Source organism: Vanellus vanellus, assembly GCF_965231255.1.
Source record: "Vanellus vanellus genome assembly, chromosome: 27".
In the NCBI taxonomy this organism is placed as follows: domain Eukaryota; kingdom Metazoa; phylum Chordata; class Aves; order Charadriiformes; family Charadriidae; genus Vanellus; species Vanellus vanellus.
In genome coordinates this window covers 3,346,952-3,366,097 of record NC_138932.1, presented here as the reverse complement: position 1 = coordinate 3,366,097, position 19,146 = coordinate 3,346,952, and the positions used below count along the sequence as shown (strand labels likewise).

The 19,146-nt window shown below is 71.5% G+C and overlaps 2 protein-coding genes across 2 annotated transcripts in view; both read right to left on the bottom strand.

The window, feature by feature from the left end:
• Positions 1-694, bottom strand: part of EFNA1 (ephrin A1) — a 4,878-nt gene extending 4,184 nt beyond the window's left edge. The window contains 1 exon segment of the mRNA XM_082496144.1: positions 561-694. Coding sequence (XP_082352270.1) covers positions 561-679 — 119 coding nt within the window. The 5' untranslated portion in view covers positions 680-694.
• Positions 695-5,705: 5,011 nt separating this feature from the next.
• On the bottom strand, positions 5,706-15,150 carry EFNA3 (ephrin A3; the record flags this gene model as incomplete). The annotated part of the gene is made up of 5 exons (XM_082496057.1): positions 5,706-5,827; positions 6,008-6,085; positions 6,195-6,260; positions 6,787-7,076; positions 15,023-15,150. The coding sequence occupies 5 exons, from the start codon at positions 15,148-15,150 to the stop codon at positions 5,706-5,708; spliced, it is 684 nt and encodes a 227-aa protein (XP_082352183.1).
• Between the last annotated feature and the right edge of the window lie 3,996 nt (positions 15,151-19,146).

Sequence of the window (19,146 nt, the reverse complement as noted above, 5' to 3'; positions counted from 1 at the left end):
GGGTCAACCCCCCCCCCCCCAAACACCACCCCCACCCCCCCCCCCCCCCACATCCTGCCCGTGCGGGCGGGAGCCGGGACCAGTCCCGTGTTTGTCAACACGCTTCCCTGTGCCCCGGCGCCGGGACTGGCGCCGCGCCACCCCCGCGGGGAAGGAAGAGGCCCCGCTCCCGCTCAGCCCTGGGAACGGAAAGGGCCCCCCCGTGCTGCCCCCCCCCCCCCTCCTTACCCACCCCCCCCACACCGCACCTGGACCGGCCGCGCCGTTCCCCCCTTCCCCCCCCCCCCCCCTTCACCGCCCGCGCACCGGGACCGGGGCTCAGCACCGGGACGGCGCGGTTACGCACCGGGCTCGACCCCACCCCCCCTCTTTACACACAAACACACCACACACACACACACACACACACCCCCGCCAGCCCCACGGCGGCCCCATCCCGGACAAAGGCCGTCGGGGATCGCCCAACCCCGACGGGGGAGCGGCGGCGTCCGCGCCTTCGGGGCCGCCGGTTGCCGGTGCCGGTGCGTGTGTGGAGGGGTGGGGGGAAAACACACACTCACTGGGGGTTGGAGCTGTTCCAGTAGACGGTGTGGCGCTTCACCAGTTGCTGTTCCGCCGCCGCCCAGTACAACCCCAACCCCAACCCCAGTAGGGCCAGTGGCACCCACCGCCGCTCCATGCGCTCCGCGGCCGCGCTCCGCCGGGCGGGCCACCGAGCCCGCTCCCCGCCTTAAGTACGGCCCGCCGCCCGCCCCGCGCTCCGCCTCCCCCCCCCCACACCCCCCCCCCGCCGCTCACCGGGGCCGCGACACAACAACAACACGGGCAGCGCGGGGAGGAGGAGGAGGAGGAGGAGGAGGAGGAGGAGGAGGAGGAGGAGGAGGAGGAGGAGGAAGAAGAAGAGGGGGGAGCCCACGCACGATGGGGAATGGACCCCCCCCACGCACACCCCCGACGGGGGGGGTCCTGTCCGGTGGTCCTGCGTGGGGCAGAGCGGAGGGGGGGTCACCCCGGTTGAGGCGGTAGGGTGATGGGTGACGATGGGGTGACACCCGGGGTGTTCGCCACTGGAGGAGGTGGGAAACACCACCCCCCCATCCCCCCCCCCCCCCCCCCCCCCCCCCCACGCTCGGGGCAAAGGGTCTGAGTCGTGACTTGCTGGAGGAGGGGGGGGGGGGGGTCGGGCAACGCGGCGGTGGGGTCTGGCTGAGGGGGGGACCCCCTTACCCGAGACGCGGGGGGACAACCCTGAGCGAGTGGGACCTGGGGAGCTGCAGAAGTTGCCGAGATCCAGGAGATGCTGGGGGTGGCAGGGGCAGCCCCCCCTTCCTCCCCCTCCTCTTCCTCCTCCCCCTCCCCTCATCAGCTGCCTCTGCTCTCCCAGGGCTTTACTCCAGCACTGGATGAACCCAAAACGTCCCCCGCCCCGCTCCCCCCGCTCTCCGTTTGCTCGATATGGTGAAATCCCCCCACCCCACCACCACCACCACCACCACCACCACCGCCACCCCCCGCGACCCCCCGGCGCAGAGCTGCGGGCGCAGCGGGCGCGTTGCCGGCTGCCCGGCGGGGAGCGCGGCGGTTCGCTATCTGCTCCCATCTGCCCCCGACACCGATCCATCCTTGTTAAACTCGGCGGAGAGATGCTTCGCCCGCCGTGTTGTGAAGTGATAACTCAGCCGCATTCGCGAAAACAACTTTCCTCTTGTTTATTGCATAATGATCCATTGATTGTGGGTAATGTTGCATGCCCGCCGCTGCAGCCGTGCGAGGAGCGCTCCCCTGGCACGCCGGAGGGGCTCGGGCAGGCGCCGACACCGCGGCTGTAACCCGGAGAGCGGTTGGCGGCTCCGGCAGCCCAAGGATCCCACGGGGCCGAGGCTGGTGGGGCCGGCTGCCCCACGTCCCACCCGTATCCCCCGTGTCCTCCCCACGTCCCAACCTCTCTCCCCCACCCTCGGCTCCCGCGGGAGGGGGGACCCGCTTCTTCCCTTTCATCCTCCCTTCTTGCGGCCAGGCCTGACATCATCCCCTGCGCCGTAATGACTGCGCGAGGCCTCCCGCTCCCGGGAAGCCGGCGCTGTCGTGGCTTGTACCGGGGAGCATCTCCCGGGAACCCACCCACCCCCCCCCCCCCCCCTCCGGGGCCGCAGCCCACCGGGATAAGAGAGCCGGAGCGCGGCATGTGCAAGCCGTGGGGACGGCCGCAGCCGGACGGTGGTGGTGGGGCCGCTCAGCACCGCGGCGGCTTCCATCGCCGGGGTCCGGGCATTGCCCCGGTACTGCCCCCATCATGGCAGAGAGAGGCTGCGCCTGCGCCGGGTGCTTGGAGAAACCGCGGCAGCGATGGAGAAGCCCAAAGCTGTGCCGTACCCCCCAGCACGGCTGGTGCAAGCCCCGGGGGGGGGGGGGGGTGTGACGAGCCTCCTGGAGCACCGCGCTGCATCCGTCCTGTGGGACCGGGATGTGGTCCCCAGCGCCGGGGCAGAGCCACCAGCGCACGGGGACGTGGCCGTGTCCCAGCGTCACTGCCCTGCCTGGCCTGTGGCACCGGTGGCTGTGCCGGTGGCGGAAGGACAAGCACGTGTCCCCTGCTGGGGACAACGCGAGGGACAAGCTGGGGCTGGAGGGTGCCCCGTTACCTCCCCGTGCCGGATCAACCGGAGCCCAATGGTGGGGGACGAACCGCGGCAGGAACAGGGTGACCATCAGGGTGGGCAGTGCCAGCGGCGGTGCGCACGCGCGTGCAGTCACGGCCACACCGCCCGGTGCGCGGCGGCGTTGGGGGCCACGCCGGGTGACCGTGGCACCGTGGGGGGTCGGTGCCCGCGCAGGCAGGTCTCCTGCCGCACCGGCTGCGGTTTGCAGGACAAAGGTGAAGCCGTTTCGCGCCGTAAACACTCGTGGCAGAGCGGCACGGGGCAGGTGGGGCCGGCCAGAGGCCGCAGGGCTTGTGACAAACTATTTATGGCTTCTTGGCTCGGGACACCCAGGTGAGCCCCGGCCCCTGCCAGGGCTGACGTCACCGGCCATGAGACCGGGGGGAGGAAGAGGAGCCGTCCAGTCCGCGGCCGGGAGCAAAGGCCAAGGTGACGCGCCGTGCCGGCTGCGTGCAGCCCGGCAGGTAGGCCCGGCCCGACGCCAGGCTGCGCGTGGCAGGGGCAGAGCCACGTCCCCGAGGCTGGCTGGCCACGCCAGGCCCTTCACGCGTTTGGCCGGAGAGCGGGATGCACCCAACCCTGCCCGTGGGCAGGACGGATGCTGCCGTGGGGGTGACGAACCGCACGGCCGGTCCAGGCGCACACCCCTTGTCCAGAGCCGGAGCCGCTGCCACCGGGACTGTGGAAGCCCCTCCAGCACCCCGGGGGGGCACCCAAACTCCAGCGTTGGGGTGTCAATAAGGGGTCCCCCCTGCCTCGGGGCGGCGGGGCACGGGGATGCCCCGTACCAGCGCCCCAGCGGTCACCCGGCTGGTCCAGGCCGCCCTCGGCGTGCCACGCCGCGCCGTGCCCGAGGGCACGGATGGGAGCAGGGCTGGGTGGCCGGTCCCCACCGAGCTGGCGGCGGTGCCACAGACATGCCGGGGAGCGGTGCCAAGGTCGAGAGGCAAGCGGCAGGGAGGGATTTGGCAAGCGGGGTGTGCTGTGCCGTGCCGGGGTGGCTGACTCAGTCCCCTGCTCCCCGCCACCATGCGCCGGCCAACAGGGCTGCACCGGCCCACCCTGCCGTGTGCCGCCGGCACAGCCGTGCACCGGGTCAGGAACTGCGGCTGGGCACCATCAGCCAGCGTCCAGGCGGGGATACGGCCATCGGCAGCGCTGGGTGATGCTGTCCCAGCCGGATCCCGGCCACGCCGCCAGCTCCAGCCTGGACTTGGTGGCCGGGTGCCGGGTGGCACCCCGCGTCCCCGGGGAGGGGGGGGGGGGGGGGTTCCAGGCCACTGTCCCCAGCCCCACAGCAGGCCAGGCCTGCGGGAGCGCGGGGGGAACGCGGGGAGCCCGGTGCCTGCCGGGAACACTCCGAGGACCCGTCTGACGGGTTCGCCGGCTCTTCCCGCACCCGGACAAGCCCGGGCCGGCGGGACGCCGAGCCACCGCCCAGCAGCGCCTGCTTGGGTGGGGGGAGAGCGGCTTCCCCACCGCCATGGTTGTGGGGGACACCCCCCTGGACCAAAGCCGCCTCTGCAGCAGGTCCAAAGCCGCAGCCCCCCCTGGTCCCACGCTGCCTCCTGGAGGCACCGCCCCCCCCCCCCCAGCCCAGCGGGGTACGGTGTCGGGACCCACACGGCTGCTCCCCAGCACCCGCCGGGGTTGTGGGGTGCCAGCCACGGCGCTGGGTGCACCCCACTCCTCCGTAGCCCCAGCAACACCCCCCCTAGGCGTCACCCCCCCCGGGTGTAACCCCCTCCCCACGCATCCCCTTGCCTCGCTGGAGGCACTGGGGGGGGGGGGGGAACCGAGGGCAACCCCCCCATCCTGCGGGAGCTGCTGCGCAGACAGGCGTGCGCCAGATCCCCCCCACCGACGCCGGCAGGAGCCGGCATGCCCGGCAGAGCCAGACGCGCCGGTGAGAGTGACACGGGGATTCCCACGGAGCCCCCGGGCACATCGGGGTACCCGCCGGCAGCTGCGCACCCCGTGCTGCCGGTGAGGATGAGGAGGAGGGCTCTCCTGCGCCCATCCCTCGCAGCCACCGCACGCCGGCATCCCCAGGGCCGCCAGCGACACGCGCCACGGCCCACGGCCCCGCACCGGCCTTACCTGCGGGCGCTGGTTGCCATCTGCGCCGCGCCATCCCGCGGGCAGCACCGGCTCCCTGCCGGAGGCTCCGTGCCGACGTCTGGGGGGGGGTCAACGGGGAGCAGAGCCGGTGGGAGGCGGCGGGGGGGAAGCACCCAGCATCACCCCGGGGTGTCCTCGCTGCCAGCGGCACCGAGTCCGTCACTGGGACCGCCGCGGCGGGTGGCACGGTGAAGGTCGGCACTTAGCGCTCGCTGCCCTCGCCTGAGCCCTGTCCCGGCCGGAGCCCACCGCGCCGGAGGACCAAGGGCTGACCGGGAACGCCGCACGCCGTCGTGACAGGGGTCGTTTTGTTTTGGTTTTTTGTTTTTTTTTTTTTTTATCCTTTTATTATTTTTTTTTTTTTTAATAGACTAAGAGCAGAATATGAAAATCACCAGCCAAAGCACTTGAAAAAAAGGTCGAGTTTTGTTTTGTTTTGTTTTGTTTTGTTTTGTTTTTTTCCCCAAAAAGTGTCTGTGCGTTTGCATAGGTCGGGTCTTCACGGAAGACGAGGAAAAATCCAACACGTTCGACTATGTACAAGCCAGCCCGGGGCCGGCGCCGCTGCCTATGGTACAGTATAGATATATCTATATAGTCGCTCTCTGTACAGTATGTATAGATCTCTATATAGGTATGTACAGGCTGCCCGGCCCCGGGGGTCCCTGCCCTCACCGGGCTCCGCCGGCCACGGGGCACCGGGTGGGCTGCGAGCAGGACTCGGCGTCGGCGGAAGTTGCGGTGCACGCGGCAGCGCCGAGCCGCATCCTCGCAGACGTGGCCGCGGCCATCGGTGGGGTGTAGGGCGGGGGGGGGTTGGTGGTCCCACGGTGGTTCCCCTGCTGGTTCTCCCGAGGGGCAGCAGGTCGGGGGGGTCCCCACTCGGCGGAGCCGCGCCGGCCGGGTCCCCGCCGGCACCGGGAGCTAGGAGGCCAGCAGCGTCATGAGGAAGAGCGCGGCGGCCACGGCAAGGGGCAAGTGTTCCCGCTTGGGGCTGGTGCCGCTGATGCTCTTCTCCAGTTTGGGCATCTCCGGGTTGAAGTTGTCTGCGGGGATGAGCGAGAGGGTGAGGGGGGTACCGGAGCGGCCCCGAAACCCCCACCCCGCGGCTGGGGCTGCCCCGGGGGCGGCGGTGGTGGGTGGTGGTGGGGGGGGGGGTGGGGGTGGTGGGGAACGGGACGCGACGACACGGGGCTGCGGGACTGGGGGGGCTCTGCCCGACTCACCCAGGTCCTCGATCTTCACCTCGGGCCGCAGGGTGAACTGCGGCAGGGTGGGCACCAGCTTCTCCCCGGAGTGCGACGCTGCAAGAGGGAGAGAGGGGACGGGGACGGGGGTCACGCTCCGCAGCCCCCACCCCCCACCCCCCCCCAAACCGCCGCAGCCCCCGGGGGTGGGCACGGGGGTACTTACTGGAGGCGCAGCACACGAACACCTTCATCTTCAGGCAGGCGCGGTGGTGGTTGTGCGTCGGCGTGGCTGCAAGGCAAGAGCGGGCTGGGGGTCACCCCGGCCCCGGGGCACCCGCGGGGTCTGGGCACGGCGGGGGGTGCGTTTTGGGTTGGAGGGGGGGGGGGGATGCAGCAGCACCACGAAGCTGCGCCTGCATCACCACCCCCGCTCCCCCCCAACGCCACATCGGCACCCCCACCCGCACCCCCGTCTTTCCCCACACCGCTGCATCACAACCCCCACCCCCCCCACCCCACACCCCCCTTCCACCCCACACCCCCATCCCTGAGCTCAGGGGGACCACCCCACACCCCCATCCCTGAGCTCATGGGGACCACCCCACACCCCCATCCCTGAGCTCATGGGGACCACCCCACACCCCCATCCCTGAGCTCATGGGGACCAGCCGGGGGGTTTGGATGCAGAGAGGTCCCACCAGGCGGTGAAGTTTAGGTGGGGGGGTGACCAGCCGGGATGGGACACATGGGGACCCAGCCAGGGATGGAGTGGGGAAGGGGGGTGGGGGGAAAGCTGCGTGGGGGTCCCCACGTACAGATGTAGTAGTACTCCTGCCCAGCGCGGAACTCGTAGCCCAGCGAGAAAGCGCTGTAGCGCTGGAACTTCTCCGAGAACTTGATGGGGCTGTGGGGCGCGTGGGGCCGGTTGCACTCCCAGCGCTTGAAGCCCTGACTGGTGTTGCAGGTGCGGTAACCCTCCGCGTTCACCATGTAGAGCACGTACTGCTCCAGCCGGTGCTCGGGCACCGAGGCGTTGTAGTGCGGGCAGTAGATGTCCAGGTAATCGTTGACGTTCACCTGCACCGTGTAGCCCTCCCGCCGCAGGCTGCAAGGGAAAGAAGGGGATGGATGGATGGATGGATGGATGGATGGATGGATGGATTGGGGAGGGGAGGGCTTTCCAAACACAGGCCCCCACCTCCAAAGGGACGCCGAGGCTGGAAAACGGGCAAGTCGCAGCGTACGGCTCCCGGAGGAGCCGGCGGTAGCCCTCTGCCCAACCCTCTATTTGGAGTCGCCTCGAGGCAGTGGGACCCCCCCCAGCGTAACCGCAGCCCCACGGATAGGCGAGGCGGATGTCACCGCGCGGGAGGGACGCTGCTGGGGACGGCCGCTGTGGGTGCCAAGTCGCGTGCACAAGTGGGACGCCAGCAAAGGTCCGGGCGCACGAGACGGCGCCGCTGGCTCTTGCCGGGAACGCGCCGGCGGCCTCGAGGAGGGGACAGACACAGCGGGACAGACAGACCGACTGTGGTGCGCCACGGGGGTGACGGTGCCCCGGCGTTCCCCAGCTCCGGCATCCCGCAGCCGACCCACGGCGGCCGCCCACCGCGACCCCCAGTGCCGCCGCGTGCCACAGCTCGGAGAGAGGATTTCTCACCCTGCTCTGGCTAATCCCGTTAGTTCGTTAATGCCGTAAAGGGTGGCCCTGGGGGAGCCTCATTTACATTGATTAGGAGCGGCAATCCCCTCAGATCCACTCAGGAGAGGCTCCGCTGGCTCCTTAATCCGCGCCCGACGGAAATCCCGGCCGCGGTAATCCTCGCCGCCGCGCTGACCCGCTGCTCCTGCCAATTAATTACGAGCCGGCACCGCGAGGCGCTGGCTCCGCAACCCAGTTGCCGCCGCAGCACCGCATCCCGATTGCGCCCCGCTCCCCCACCCTGCACCGCGCCGCTGTGCCCCCCCCCCCCCCCCCCCCCCCCAAGCTCTGCCGCGTTGGGGGTCCCTCGCCCAGCTCTGCCGGGACGCGGACCATCCCGCCACGCGTGACCGGGCTTCGCCGTGGGGCATCGCTCCGGTTCGGGGTCCCTTCCCCCACCCATCAGGGCAAACCCGCGTCCCTTCGCCCCACGGGGAAGGGGGGGTGGTGGTCCCACCAATCCCCCCCGCGGCGCTACCCGCAGTGGAACCGGCTTCATGGGTGTCCCCGGCAGACGCCCCCACCTCGCCCAACCGCCCCCGGTGCTGTTTGGGGAGCCCCGGCAGCCGGCCAGCGCCCGCGGCACCCCGGCACCCAGCGCCCCAGAAGCCGGGTGCTGGAGAGACGCCCAAAGGGACCCCCGGTCTCCGCCACCAAAGGAGGATCCAAACAACAACGCCTCCCCACGTGGCGCTGCCACCAGCACCGGGGGGGCCGCGACGGCGAACCTCGTCCGCCGTGGGGTTGGGAGCGCAGCCCCACGCGGCACCTCCCTCGCTGCGCAGCCGCTATTCCCCAGCCCAGCCCAGCCCGGCACTCGCCGGCCGCCGGGCAACTCCTCCGCCAGCAAGGTGCTGAGGCAGCCACCCTTGCTCCGCAGGGCGCCGGGACCTTTCATCTTCCCGCTTTGATGTGGTGGGAAGGGGGGGAGAGAGGAAAAAAAAAAAATAAAAAATAAAAAAAAAATAAAAGCTTGTTATTAAAGAAATGGCCCCAAGGAGAAAATTGTAATTAACTCCGTGCGGGACGCAGGGCCGGGACGCTAACGTGCTCCGAGTCGGCTTCCCCCACACCGGCGTGGGCACCGGCAGCTGGTGCTCACCGCGACCAGGCTGCGGTTGTGCCAGGGGTGCGAGGGACCGGAGGAAGCGCGTTCCCCGGCATCGGCCCCCGGGTCTCCGCGCCCGCGGGAGTGACACTCGGCTCCATCTCCCGCTGTGCCGGGGGAAACCCTGTCCCGGGGTGCCGCGGAGCTGTAACCCCCCCCCCTCCTATTCCCCTGCGGCACCCGGCGCTGAGGCACACGCACCCTCCCGGCACCCCGCGCTGGGGCTCGTTAAGAAGCGTGGCTCCCGGTAAACAGCCTCGCTAACGAGCGCTGCCCCGTCGGGGCACTGAGGGCTCCCCTGGACTGGGCCACCCCAGCACCGCAACGGGGAGGCACAGGGGACCCCAGACGGCGTGGCGGGGGCCGGCGGCCCCGCTCGCCATGGCGGTGAGCCCCACGGGCGTCGCTGAGCCGTCGTCACGTGCTGGGAGCACGCGGGCACCGGAGCATCGTCGCCGGTTGGGAAGGGCGAGAGCACAGCCCCGAAACGGGCAGAGCCACGGGGCCACCGTGACCCGGGGCACGTCCGGGGGACTCTGGAAGCAGCTTAAGCCGCGACGCTGCAACCCCCACCGCGCTCAGCTCCTGCACCGTGCCCGCGGAGCTGGACGCACCCAAACCCCGGTAGCCCCAACGCCATCGCCGGAGAGCCCTGAGCTCTGCCCACGGCACCGTCCGGCAGCGTCCGAACAACCCCAGCTGCAGGCAGGGAGCCCGCAGACGCTGGTTTTGGGCAGGAGGATGGGAACAGACACCCAGAGGGAGGGTCTGAACCTCCTTTCTCACCAACGCCCCCCCACCACCACCCCCCGGAGCAGGCACGGGTACCCAATCCCTGCCAGCTCCCCGCAGCCATCGGGAAGCCCCGGTGACGGGTAATATGGGTCAGGATGGATCCCCCCCCCGTAGGTTCCGGGGCTCCGGCAGCCGCGGTGCAGCCGGTGGGATGCGACGGGTTCCAGCAGTGCCCGAAGGGTTAAGCGCGGGAGCAGAAGAGGCGGCATCTCTTCTGCACGACTGCATTTTTAGAGCAGGGCTTTCGCAAAGCGGTGGTACCTTCCAGCAGCCTGTCGGCGCTGGGCAGATGGATGTCCCCTGGCAGAACCGTCCCCAGCGCGGGCAAGGCTCGGAGCCCACCGGCCCCGCACCGGCGGGACCCCGGTTACCTGGCAAGCCGCAGCCACTGGTGAGCTGGGCGGCCGCTCCGCTGCCATCCGCTGCCGTAAATCTCGGCTGAGCGCCGCACGCTCGCTCATGCACTGCGAGGGAGCGCCTGGTGCACTGCAGCACACCCCCGACCCTGGCGGCAGTGCCATGTGGGGGGGGGGAAACCAGACCCCCACCCGGACCCCCGTGATGGGGGGACGCTCAGCCCCACGGTGCGGGAATGACCTGGAGGGCGGTGGGGCCGGAGTTGGGCACAGCACCCCGTGTTGGTGGTGACAACGGTGAGGACTGGGGGGACACGGGGCATGCCCCGATGGGGGTGACGGCGTCGCGCCCCCAGCACTGGGGACCACGTCAGACCCCCCCTCCCGCCCCCCAAGCCCAGCCGGGCTTTTTATTTGGTTCCGGCAGCTTTGCCTTTTTGGCACATCCAGGGCCCATCGATCAGCCGGGGGGGGGGGGGGGGGGGAAGGGGGGCAGAAAAACAAAAAAAAAAAAAGTGCCATTGATTTACGCGGTCCCCTTCCAGCGAGAGGCGAAGGCGCATCATCGACGGCCACGGCCGGTCCACCCCGACGGACAGAGGGACGGAGAGACAGACCCACCTGCCTGCTCCCCGCCGTGCCAAGCCCTCCCCACGCAGGCAACGCTGCACAGTCACGGCGCCCAGACGGCCGCGCACACGCGCGCTGGCTCGGCAGACAGCGCCTGCGACGCAGCCCACGCGCACGGGTGGCACGGCGCCACAGCATGGCCTCCCCCCCCCCCCACGCCTGGCGCAGCCGCGAGCTGCGGGTGCAAAAAGCATCGCCGGCACACGGCGTCCCCCAGGGCCACCTCCTCGCCCGGGGAATTGGGGCTACCGGGGAGACGGGGGCTGCCCCCCCCCCGGGGAGGCAGAGGTGGGCGAAGGGACTGTGGTGCCACTGGGCAGTGCCCACTCCGGGGTGATGAGCCCCCCGTGACCCCCAGCACCGCCCTACAGGTGCCCCCAACCCCCCCCATCCCTATCGATGGCCACTCAATCCCTTTAATCCCCGTTAAAGCCCGAACCTTCCCGCTTTGCTAACAAGATCAATGAGGTTTCTAATTGGGTTTTAATTAAACCATCAATCTGCAACCAGTGACTCAATTACCAGCCTGGGCAAGGAACGGGTGGCCCCAGCCCGGTTGCACCCCCGGGACAACCCCCGCACCCCGACACCGTGGCTCCTTCTCCCACGGGACCCCCCCCACACCCCACCCCCCCACCCGCGGGCCCGGCGGCGCTGCCGGAGTTCGGTGCCGCCCGGCGCAGTGACTCACAGGGCACGGCACCCTCTGCCCACGGGTGGCAGCTCCCGCCAGCGCCCACGGGCGCTGTGCCCCACAGGGGGGGACAGCTGTGGGGCTGGGGGTGACGGACCCCCCCCCTCCCCTCCCTCCCCCCCCCCCCCAGTGACCTGGGGACACCGCAGCCGTGGGGCTGGGTTAATTTAGCCGCTCAGAGGTGTAATCACCACCCTCCAGCCCCACGGTGGGGTGGGGGAACTGCCCCCCACCCCACAGCACCTCCTGCTGGATGCCCCGGGGACCCGCCGGGGTCCCCCCTGCTGCAGGTGACACTGTCCCCAGCCCCGCGGGTGGCAGCGGACGTAACGGAGCGACCTGGGTGGGCACAGCCCCGGCGTCGGGGTCCAACAGCTGCAGAGGATTCGGGAGCGTGGGCACCCCCAGATCCGCTTCCCCCCCCCCAGGACGGGCGCAGAGCGGGGGACGCGGTTCCTCTCCCGTGCGAGACGTTCCCCCGGGGAGAGGCTGCTCCACGCAAAGGCTCCGGAGAACCCGCTCCGGCTCTCGCCGCCTGGAACACAAAGTCAGCCCAGATAAAAGCCGCCTTGAAGAGTAGGCGAGCGTGGCGGCAGCGCCGGCGGCCGGGGCGGTGGCGGGGGGCACGCCGCACACGCTGCTCCCCGCACACAGGTGGGCTCCAACCCGTCCGCCTCCACTGGGTACCAGCACCCCGCGTACCGCCGTCTCACGGCCACCCCGCTCTGCCCCCTCCGCGGCACCGCGCACGGTCCCAGTACCAGCACCCTCGGTCCCCGCACCGGAGCCGTGGGTGCAGAGTGGCTCACCCCAACCCGCTCTGGGTGGGTGGGTGGGGGGGGGGGGTCCTGGGGGCTGCGGCAGCACCAGGCCATGCCTGTGCCCATGCATGGGGACAAACCGCTGTCCCCACCTTCGGCATCCCAGCAGGGAGGTGGCATCGCCAGCGTGCTGGGACCCGGCTCAGCTGGGGACACCCCTAGAAGCCCCCGGGCCCCACAGCATGGGGCACCCCAGGGATGCAGCCGCCCTCCCCCCCCCCCCCCAAACACCAGCGCTGGGTGGGATGTGGCCACCCCGCACCTTTGCCCCGTGCCACCGTGCCCGTTCCCGGCAGGACTTGGGAGAGGACAAGGATCATCCCGCGCCCTCAGGGCTCGCCGGCTGCCACCGGTGGACGCTGGGACAGACAGAAAGCGCAGAGGGACCAACAGCCTGGCCGAGCAGGAGCAGGCACCTGCGCTGCCCCACAACTCACCCCCCCGCTTTGCGCCTCCATCAGCCATCAGCATCCCAAACCCACTGCAGGAGGGGCGCTTCACCCACTCGGTGGCCCTTCCAGCCCCCCCCCCCGGCTCCACCGGCCATCCGCCGTGGTGACCACGGGACCAGAGGAGCCCATCCACGTGCCCAAGTGGCACGAGCCACCGCCAGCCCCCCTCTCTCCGAGGCGCCAGCGGGACGCCGGGTGCTGTGGGTGGGCTCCGTGGGGCAGCCCTTCGCCGCATCCTCCTGCCGAAAGGGAGTCGCAGGGGCGCCCCGGGGCGGCGCGGCAGGAGACGCAATAAATTTTTGGGGTGCCTGGCGCAGCCCCCGAGGAGCTGCCTGCAGCCGAACCTGCCGGCGCGCGCCCCCCTCCCCGGAGAGCCCCGTGGGGCCGTGCAGGGCTTGTTTATCGCTCTGATTGCAGCGGGGTTGCTGGGATTTGCAGGCTGCGGCCCAGGGAGCCTAATTCCCCCCATAATTTATCTAATCCAGACACTTTGCCGTGCGGCTATAATTGCGGCCGAGCTGCCGCACTGCCTAACAATAAATATCAGCGCTCCGGAGTCCCTGGGACACGTCTCTGCCGCAGCCGCCCCCACCGCGCCGCCCGTGCCCTGAGCCGGACGCTCACAGCCGCGCCAGAGACGCGTGCGCAAGCGGGCACGGGCGTCTGGCTGTGACACCCCCCCGTTTGGCACGGCGGGGGTACCACCGGCACCCCCTTCCACCCCATCCCTCGGGAGGTGCCGGGGCAGCGCCGGGTCATGGCACACGGTTGCGGGCGATGGGGTGGGGAGAGGCGGCCCACGGTCACGGCGGGGCGATGGCGGGAGTGTGGGTGTCTCCCACCCGCCGAGGTCCCGGCAATGTCATGGCGTGGGGACGAGGCCGGTGGGCGAACGGGGTGCGGCTGGAGGAGCGGGCACAGGGGGGGGATGCCCGTGCGCGGCGGGGCGAGCCGAGCGCCTCGCCATTGTGCTGCGCCTCGGCACGTCGCACACATGCACAATTTATGGGGCCCGGGCTTCCGCCTGGCGACACAATCTCAATGGGAGGGGAAGGAGCTGCCGGGGGGGGGGGACGGGGACGTTCCCTCCCCGCACAAAGGGGCGCAGGGTTGTGGGGGGAGGGAAGCTCGGGGGACCCCCGGCACCAGCGGGGACCGGAGGATGCTCCAACTGGGTGCTCATCCCCGCCACACCCCTGAGCGCTCGCACCGGCGAGGGAAGACGGGTGACCGCCAACGGGCTGAGCACCCCGATCCCCGTGGAGGGGTCCACGCACCCACCGCGGACTCGTAGCCCCCCTGCCCCGGGGGGGAGCCCAGCCCAGCTGTACCCATCGCCACCCCAAGGCCTGCGCGGTGCCCAGCCCCAGAGGTGGGGGCCACGCACCCCACCACAACCCCCCCCCCCCGGGGGTGGGCGAGGGGAGGGCGCAGCCCCCGCCACCGGGTGTGAGGGAGGTGTCGCGGGGCCGTGGCCACCGATCGCCCGGGCTCCCGGCGGCTCCGCTCCCGGTGGCCGTGGGCGCGACGGCAATTTCCACACCTCCGCTCGCAACATCCCCCCCCCCCCCCCCACTATCGCCACCGCACCCCCCCCCACCGCCCTCGGCTGCTGCCCCCAGGGATGGCACCGCCGCCCGCCCGAGGGGGCGGACGGGCACCCGGTGCCCCCCCCCCCCGACCCTCCTCCCGCCGCGCCGCCGGTGCCGCTCCCGCACCCAGACAAGGGGGGGGGGGGCGCGTCTGGCGGTGTGGGCGGCGCAACGGGACCCCCTGCCCGACCCGGCGCACCGGGGGGAGGGGGTGCCCGACCGTGCCCTTCCCGCGGCACCCCGGTACCCGCCGCGGGGCGGGTCAGCGCCGTCGGGGAGGGAGGGATGGCGGAGGGAGGGATGGCGGGGGGGGGGGGGGGCTCGACCGCCGGTTGCCACCGACCCACCCGCACCCGCACCGGCAGCCACCGAGCCCCGCTCCACCGGCGAGCCCGACCCCTCCAGTGCCCGCGCCCCGCCCGGTAGCGCGGCCCCGGGGCCCCGAGCCGCCGCCGGTCGGGTCGGGCCGGCCGGGTGGCTGTCACCTCCCCCCCCCCGAGCCCCGGAGCGGCCCCCGCCTCCGCGGGCAGGGCGAGGTGTACGGGGCCGGGAGGGGCACCGGCACCGGCACCGGCAGGGGGGTTCCCGCAACCCCCCCACCCGGTGTCGCCTCCCCCGCACGGGGACACCGCACAGACACAGACACCGGCACCGGGCGGGGGGGGGGGCGCAGTCCCGATGCCTGCGCCCCCCCCGCCGCCGCCGCCGCCGCCGCCGCGCGCATCCTTCAGCGCGATCCCCGGCGCGCCCCCGCCGCGTCCTTCCCGGCGGCGCCCCCCGCCCCGCCCGGCCCCGGGGACACCCCCACCGCCCTTCCCGGTGCCGGTACCGGCGGTTTCCCCCCCCACACACACACACCCCCCCCCGCCGCCGCCGCCGCCGCCGCCCGCCCCGCACTCACTGCAGGTTGGAGCTGTTCCAGTGCACGGCGTGCCGGTTGCTCAGGGTTCCCGGTAGCCCCCGGCCCGGTAACGGCAGCAGCAGCAGCACCGGGAACAGGGGCAGGAGCGCGGGCAGCCGAGCAGCCATCCCCCCCGCCGCCGCCGCCGCCGCCGCCGCCTCGGAGCCCGCCGCGATGCCAATGAATGGAGAACCGATCCGGAGCCGCCCGCGCCCCGCGCCCCCGGCAGCCAGCTCCGCCCCGCGCGCGCCCGCCGCCGCCGCGCCCCCGCGCGCGCTCCCGCCGCCGCCCCGGGCCCGCCTGCACCGGCGCCGGCAGCAGCACCGGCATCGGCAACGGGCGGGGGGGGGGGGGAAGCGGGGCTGCATCGGGCTTGGGATGAGGGTCCCCCGTGGGTGGGGGCACCGGGACCGGGTCCCACCGGGATCAGGTGCCACCGGGGTCTCACCGGGGGCCTCGTGGGAAGGGCCACCAGGGCCGGGTCCCACCGGGATCGGGTGCCACCGGGGTCTCACCAGGGTCCCCATGGGTGGGGGCACCAGGGCTGGGTCCCCACTGACACTGGGATCTCACTGGGACCCCTGTGGGAAGAGCCACCAGGGCTGGGTCCCACCAGGATCAGGTGCCACCAGGGTCTCACCGGGACCCCCACAGATGGGGGCACCAGGGCCGGGTCCCACTGGGATTAGGTACCACCAGGGTCTCACTGGGCCACATGTGGGTGGGGGCAGCAGGACCAGGTCCCACTGACATTGGGGTCTCACTGGGACCCCCGTGGGTGGTGGCACCAGGACCGGATCCCACCAGGATCAGGTGCCACTGGGGTCTCACTGGGCCACATGTGGGTGGGTCACCAGGGCCAGGTCCCACTGACACTGGCTCTCACTGGGATCTCTGCAGGTGGGGGCTCTAGGGCTGAGGACCCACTGACATTGGGGTCTCACTGGAACCATACGGGGGTGGGCACCAGGGCCGGATCCCACTGACCCTGGGGTCTCCTGGGTGGCAGTGCTGCGGCTCGGGGCACCGGCGTGCCCCCGTGGATCCGTGCCAGCACAGCCGTGGGTGGGGGCTGACGACCCCGGAGGGTCTTCGCGGTGCTGCTGCCAGCGTCGCGGGGGGTCACACGTATTCGCAGAGGGGTTTTACCGCCCCAGGGACACGGGAGCAGGTGGGAGGGTGGGCACCCAGCCACTCGCCACCGGCACGGGCGGGCTGGGACCAGCGTGCCAGGGCAGCGCGGGTGCCAGGGGAGCATAGCCCCGGTGCCAGGCTCTCCTGCCTGCCCTGCCGAGCGCCCACCGGCGAGGCCGGACCCCTGCTCTTCCCACACCCCCACCTCGTTTCCCCCCGATGGTCCGTGGGGCAGCGGTACGCGGGGAGCCGGCAGCAGCCGCAGGGACGGTGGGCGCTCTCCGGGTGCCGGTCCCTGCCAACCACGCGGCAAGGGATAGAGCTGGGTGCCAGTTCCAGCTGCCGATCCTCGGCGAGATCCCTTAGCAACTGCCGTACGGCACCGCCCGGCGGTCCCGTGTGCCGGGTGATCCGCGCCCCGGCACACGTGTGCACACACGAGCACGCTTGCACCAGCGCAAGGCACACGCAGCTCGGCGGGAGCTCCCAGGCGGGAGCGCGCCCGAGCGCGTGCACGCGCCGCACGCCACCAGCACCCACCCGACGGCTCCGGCTACGCACACCGCCCGGCGATTTGGCAGCCCGAGGACTTCGCAAACGAAACCGGGCGGCTATCGAAAGCGCGGCTGGGCTTGCTGAGCCGGCCCGGGCTGCTCCCGCCGCGAACCAGCTCGCTGGAGTGGCGAGTGTGGCCGGGGCGGTGTGCGGCCGAATGCCGCGTCCCCGTGTCCCCGTCGCCCGGGCACGGTGGCTCCCAGGCTCCGGGCGGGTGACGCGGTGTCACCCTGGGCTCAGGACATCGGTGGCCCAGTGCCAAGGTGAAGGGGGTTTCCCAGTTCCCCGAAGGTGCTGGGGGAGCTCAGGGTGGGAGCGGGGCTGCTCCCCCCTCGGGGCCCCTTTTTGGGCTCCCCAACGCCTCTTCGGACGTGCGGGTGCTGCCCCGGCCCACGGAGGGGGACGAGGGCATGGTGGCCAGGGGCTTGCTGTGGTCCCCCCCACCCCGGTACCACTCAACACCGGTGGCACTGGGGGGGGCCAAGCCCCTGCTGGAGCCCTGCCGGGATGGGGGAGGGGGCCGGCGGAAGGGCCCGGAGGACCAAAAAAAGCCTCTATTAATTATTCATCCGGAGAAGTGAAGTGAAGAAAACACAACACGTGGAAAAGGGCTCCGGTTGGCCCCGGGGGGGGGGGGGGAGCGGAGGTGGGGAATGGGGTGCTGGAGGTGGGGGGGGGGGGGGGGGGGGGCAGAAGGGGCTGCACAGGGGTCGGGGGCACCCATGTGCCGGGACGCGGTGGTGATGGCGGCGGCAGTGATCCCTCCCGGTGCGCCCTGCGGCTGGGGCATCCCGGGGGGCTGCGCACCTCTGGAAGGGCCCCCCCCACCCCACCCCCCCCCCCCGGCAGCGCCGCGCTGCCACCATGGAAACGCCTTGGCTCGGCAAACCCATGGCAACACACACCTCCACATGGAAACCCCCCCCACCCCCCCACCCCCCTTCCACTCATGGCAACGCGCACGTCGCCGCCGGCACCCGCACGCCACCGCGCTGGCACGGGGCGGGGGGGGGGGGGCAGACCCCGGTGCCCGGGTACCCCGATATGCGGGGCCACGGCGGGATGCACCGAGCGCGCCCGCGGGAACGGAGGGACCCGGGTGGCCGTACGCACCCGGCGCATCACGGTGTGCACCGCCGTGCGGGTGCCAGCGCCCACCCTGGGGCTCGGGGACGGAGCTCGGCTGCGGCAACCGGCACACGGAGGGGGCATGACCGGGTTTTGCTGACCACGGCAGGAGACGGCGTCTGCGGTGGGGACACCGGGGGACGGGGACGGGGACGGATGGACGCTGCCAGCCGGGTGGCTTCGCTCGCAGGAGGACGGGAGAGGCCCTGAGCTCTCCAGGGGAGATGGGGCATGAAGAAGGTTCCCCAAAATTTCCACGCCCCCTCCCCCCATCTCCTCACCCCTGTGCCCGTCGTGCTGAGGGCCAGCAGGTTCCTGCTTCAAAGCAACGGGGGACCAGAGCAAAGCCCCCCCACCCTCTGCCCAGAGCGGGCAACCTTGGCCACCGGCCATGGTGGCCACCATGCCCGGAGCGGGGTGGGTTCAGGAGGAAGGGGGGTGGGGGGGTGTTGTCCCACCAGCCATGCCCACCCGGCGGGGCAGGGGACCCGTTTCGCCCGCTCTGGTTAATATTTAACCGCGGCTTCCTGTGACAGCATGTCGCAACCGCAGAGCAGAGCCGGCATTCAATAAATCATCGCGCCGGGCTGGGAGCCGGCGCGGGGAAAAAAAAAAAAAAAAAGGGGGGGGGGGGGGGCCAGCGGCGGAGCAGCGCCCAGCCGAGCGAGAGGGGGAGCCGATAAATAATTCATTAAATAAATAAACATGGCGAGAGAGCGGGGAGGAGGCAGGAGTGTAACCAAGAAAGGGCTCGGCGTGAACGTGGGCATGAAATATTCACCAGCCACACCTACGCCGCCCCAAACGCGCTGAGCTCAGGGCTCCCGACCCACCGGGAGGAGCCAGGTTACCGGCACGTGTCCGGCCGGACACGGCAAGAACATGCCAACGGCAAGCAGAAAGGGTGGCCAAGGCTACAGGGACGCGGCACCCGGGTCGGGCAACGGGTAGCCGGCGGTGCCGGCGTGTCCGCGCAGAGCCGAACGACCTCCGGCTCCCGTCAGCTCCTCCTGGCAGCGCTCAGCCGTACCAATCGGGCAGCCCCACGCAGCCCCGCGCCGCTGCTCGGGCACGCCATCCTGCCGGGCAACTAGCCCGGCCGGCACGCCTGGGGCACGCTCGCCGCGCAGCACATGGTCGCCCCGCTCCTCGCTGCTCCTTTTCCTTTTTTTTTTTTTGTTTTTTTTATCCCCCGTGTCGGTCTTTAAATTTGAATGAAGGCCTCACGGATGGTCGCGCCGCGTCAGCGTCTCGGCAAACGCCGGGCAAGCGCCGCCCCGGTGAGGGCGTAGGGTGCTGACCCCCCC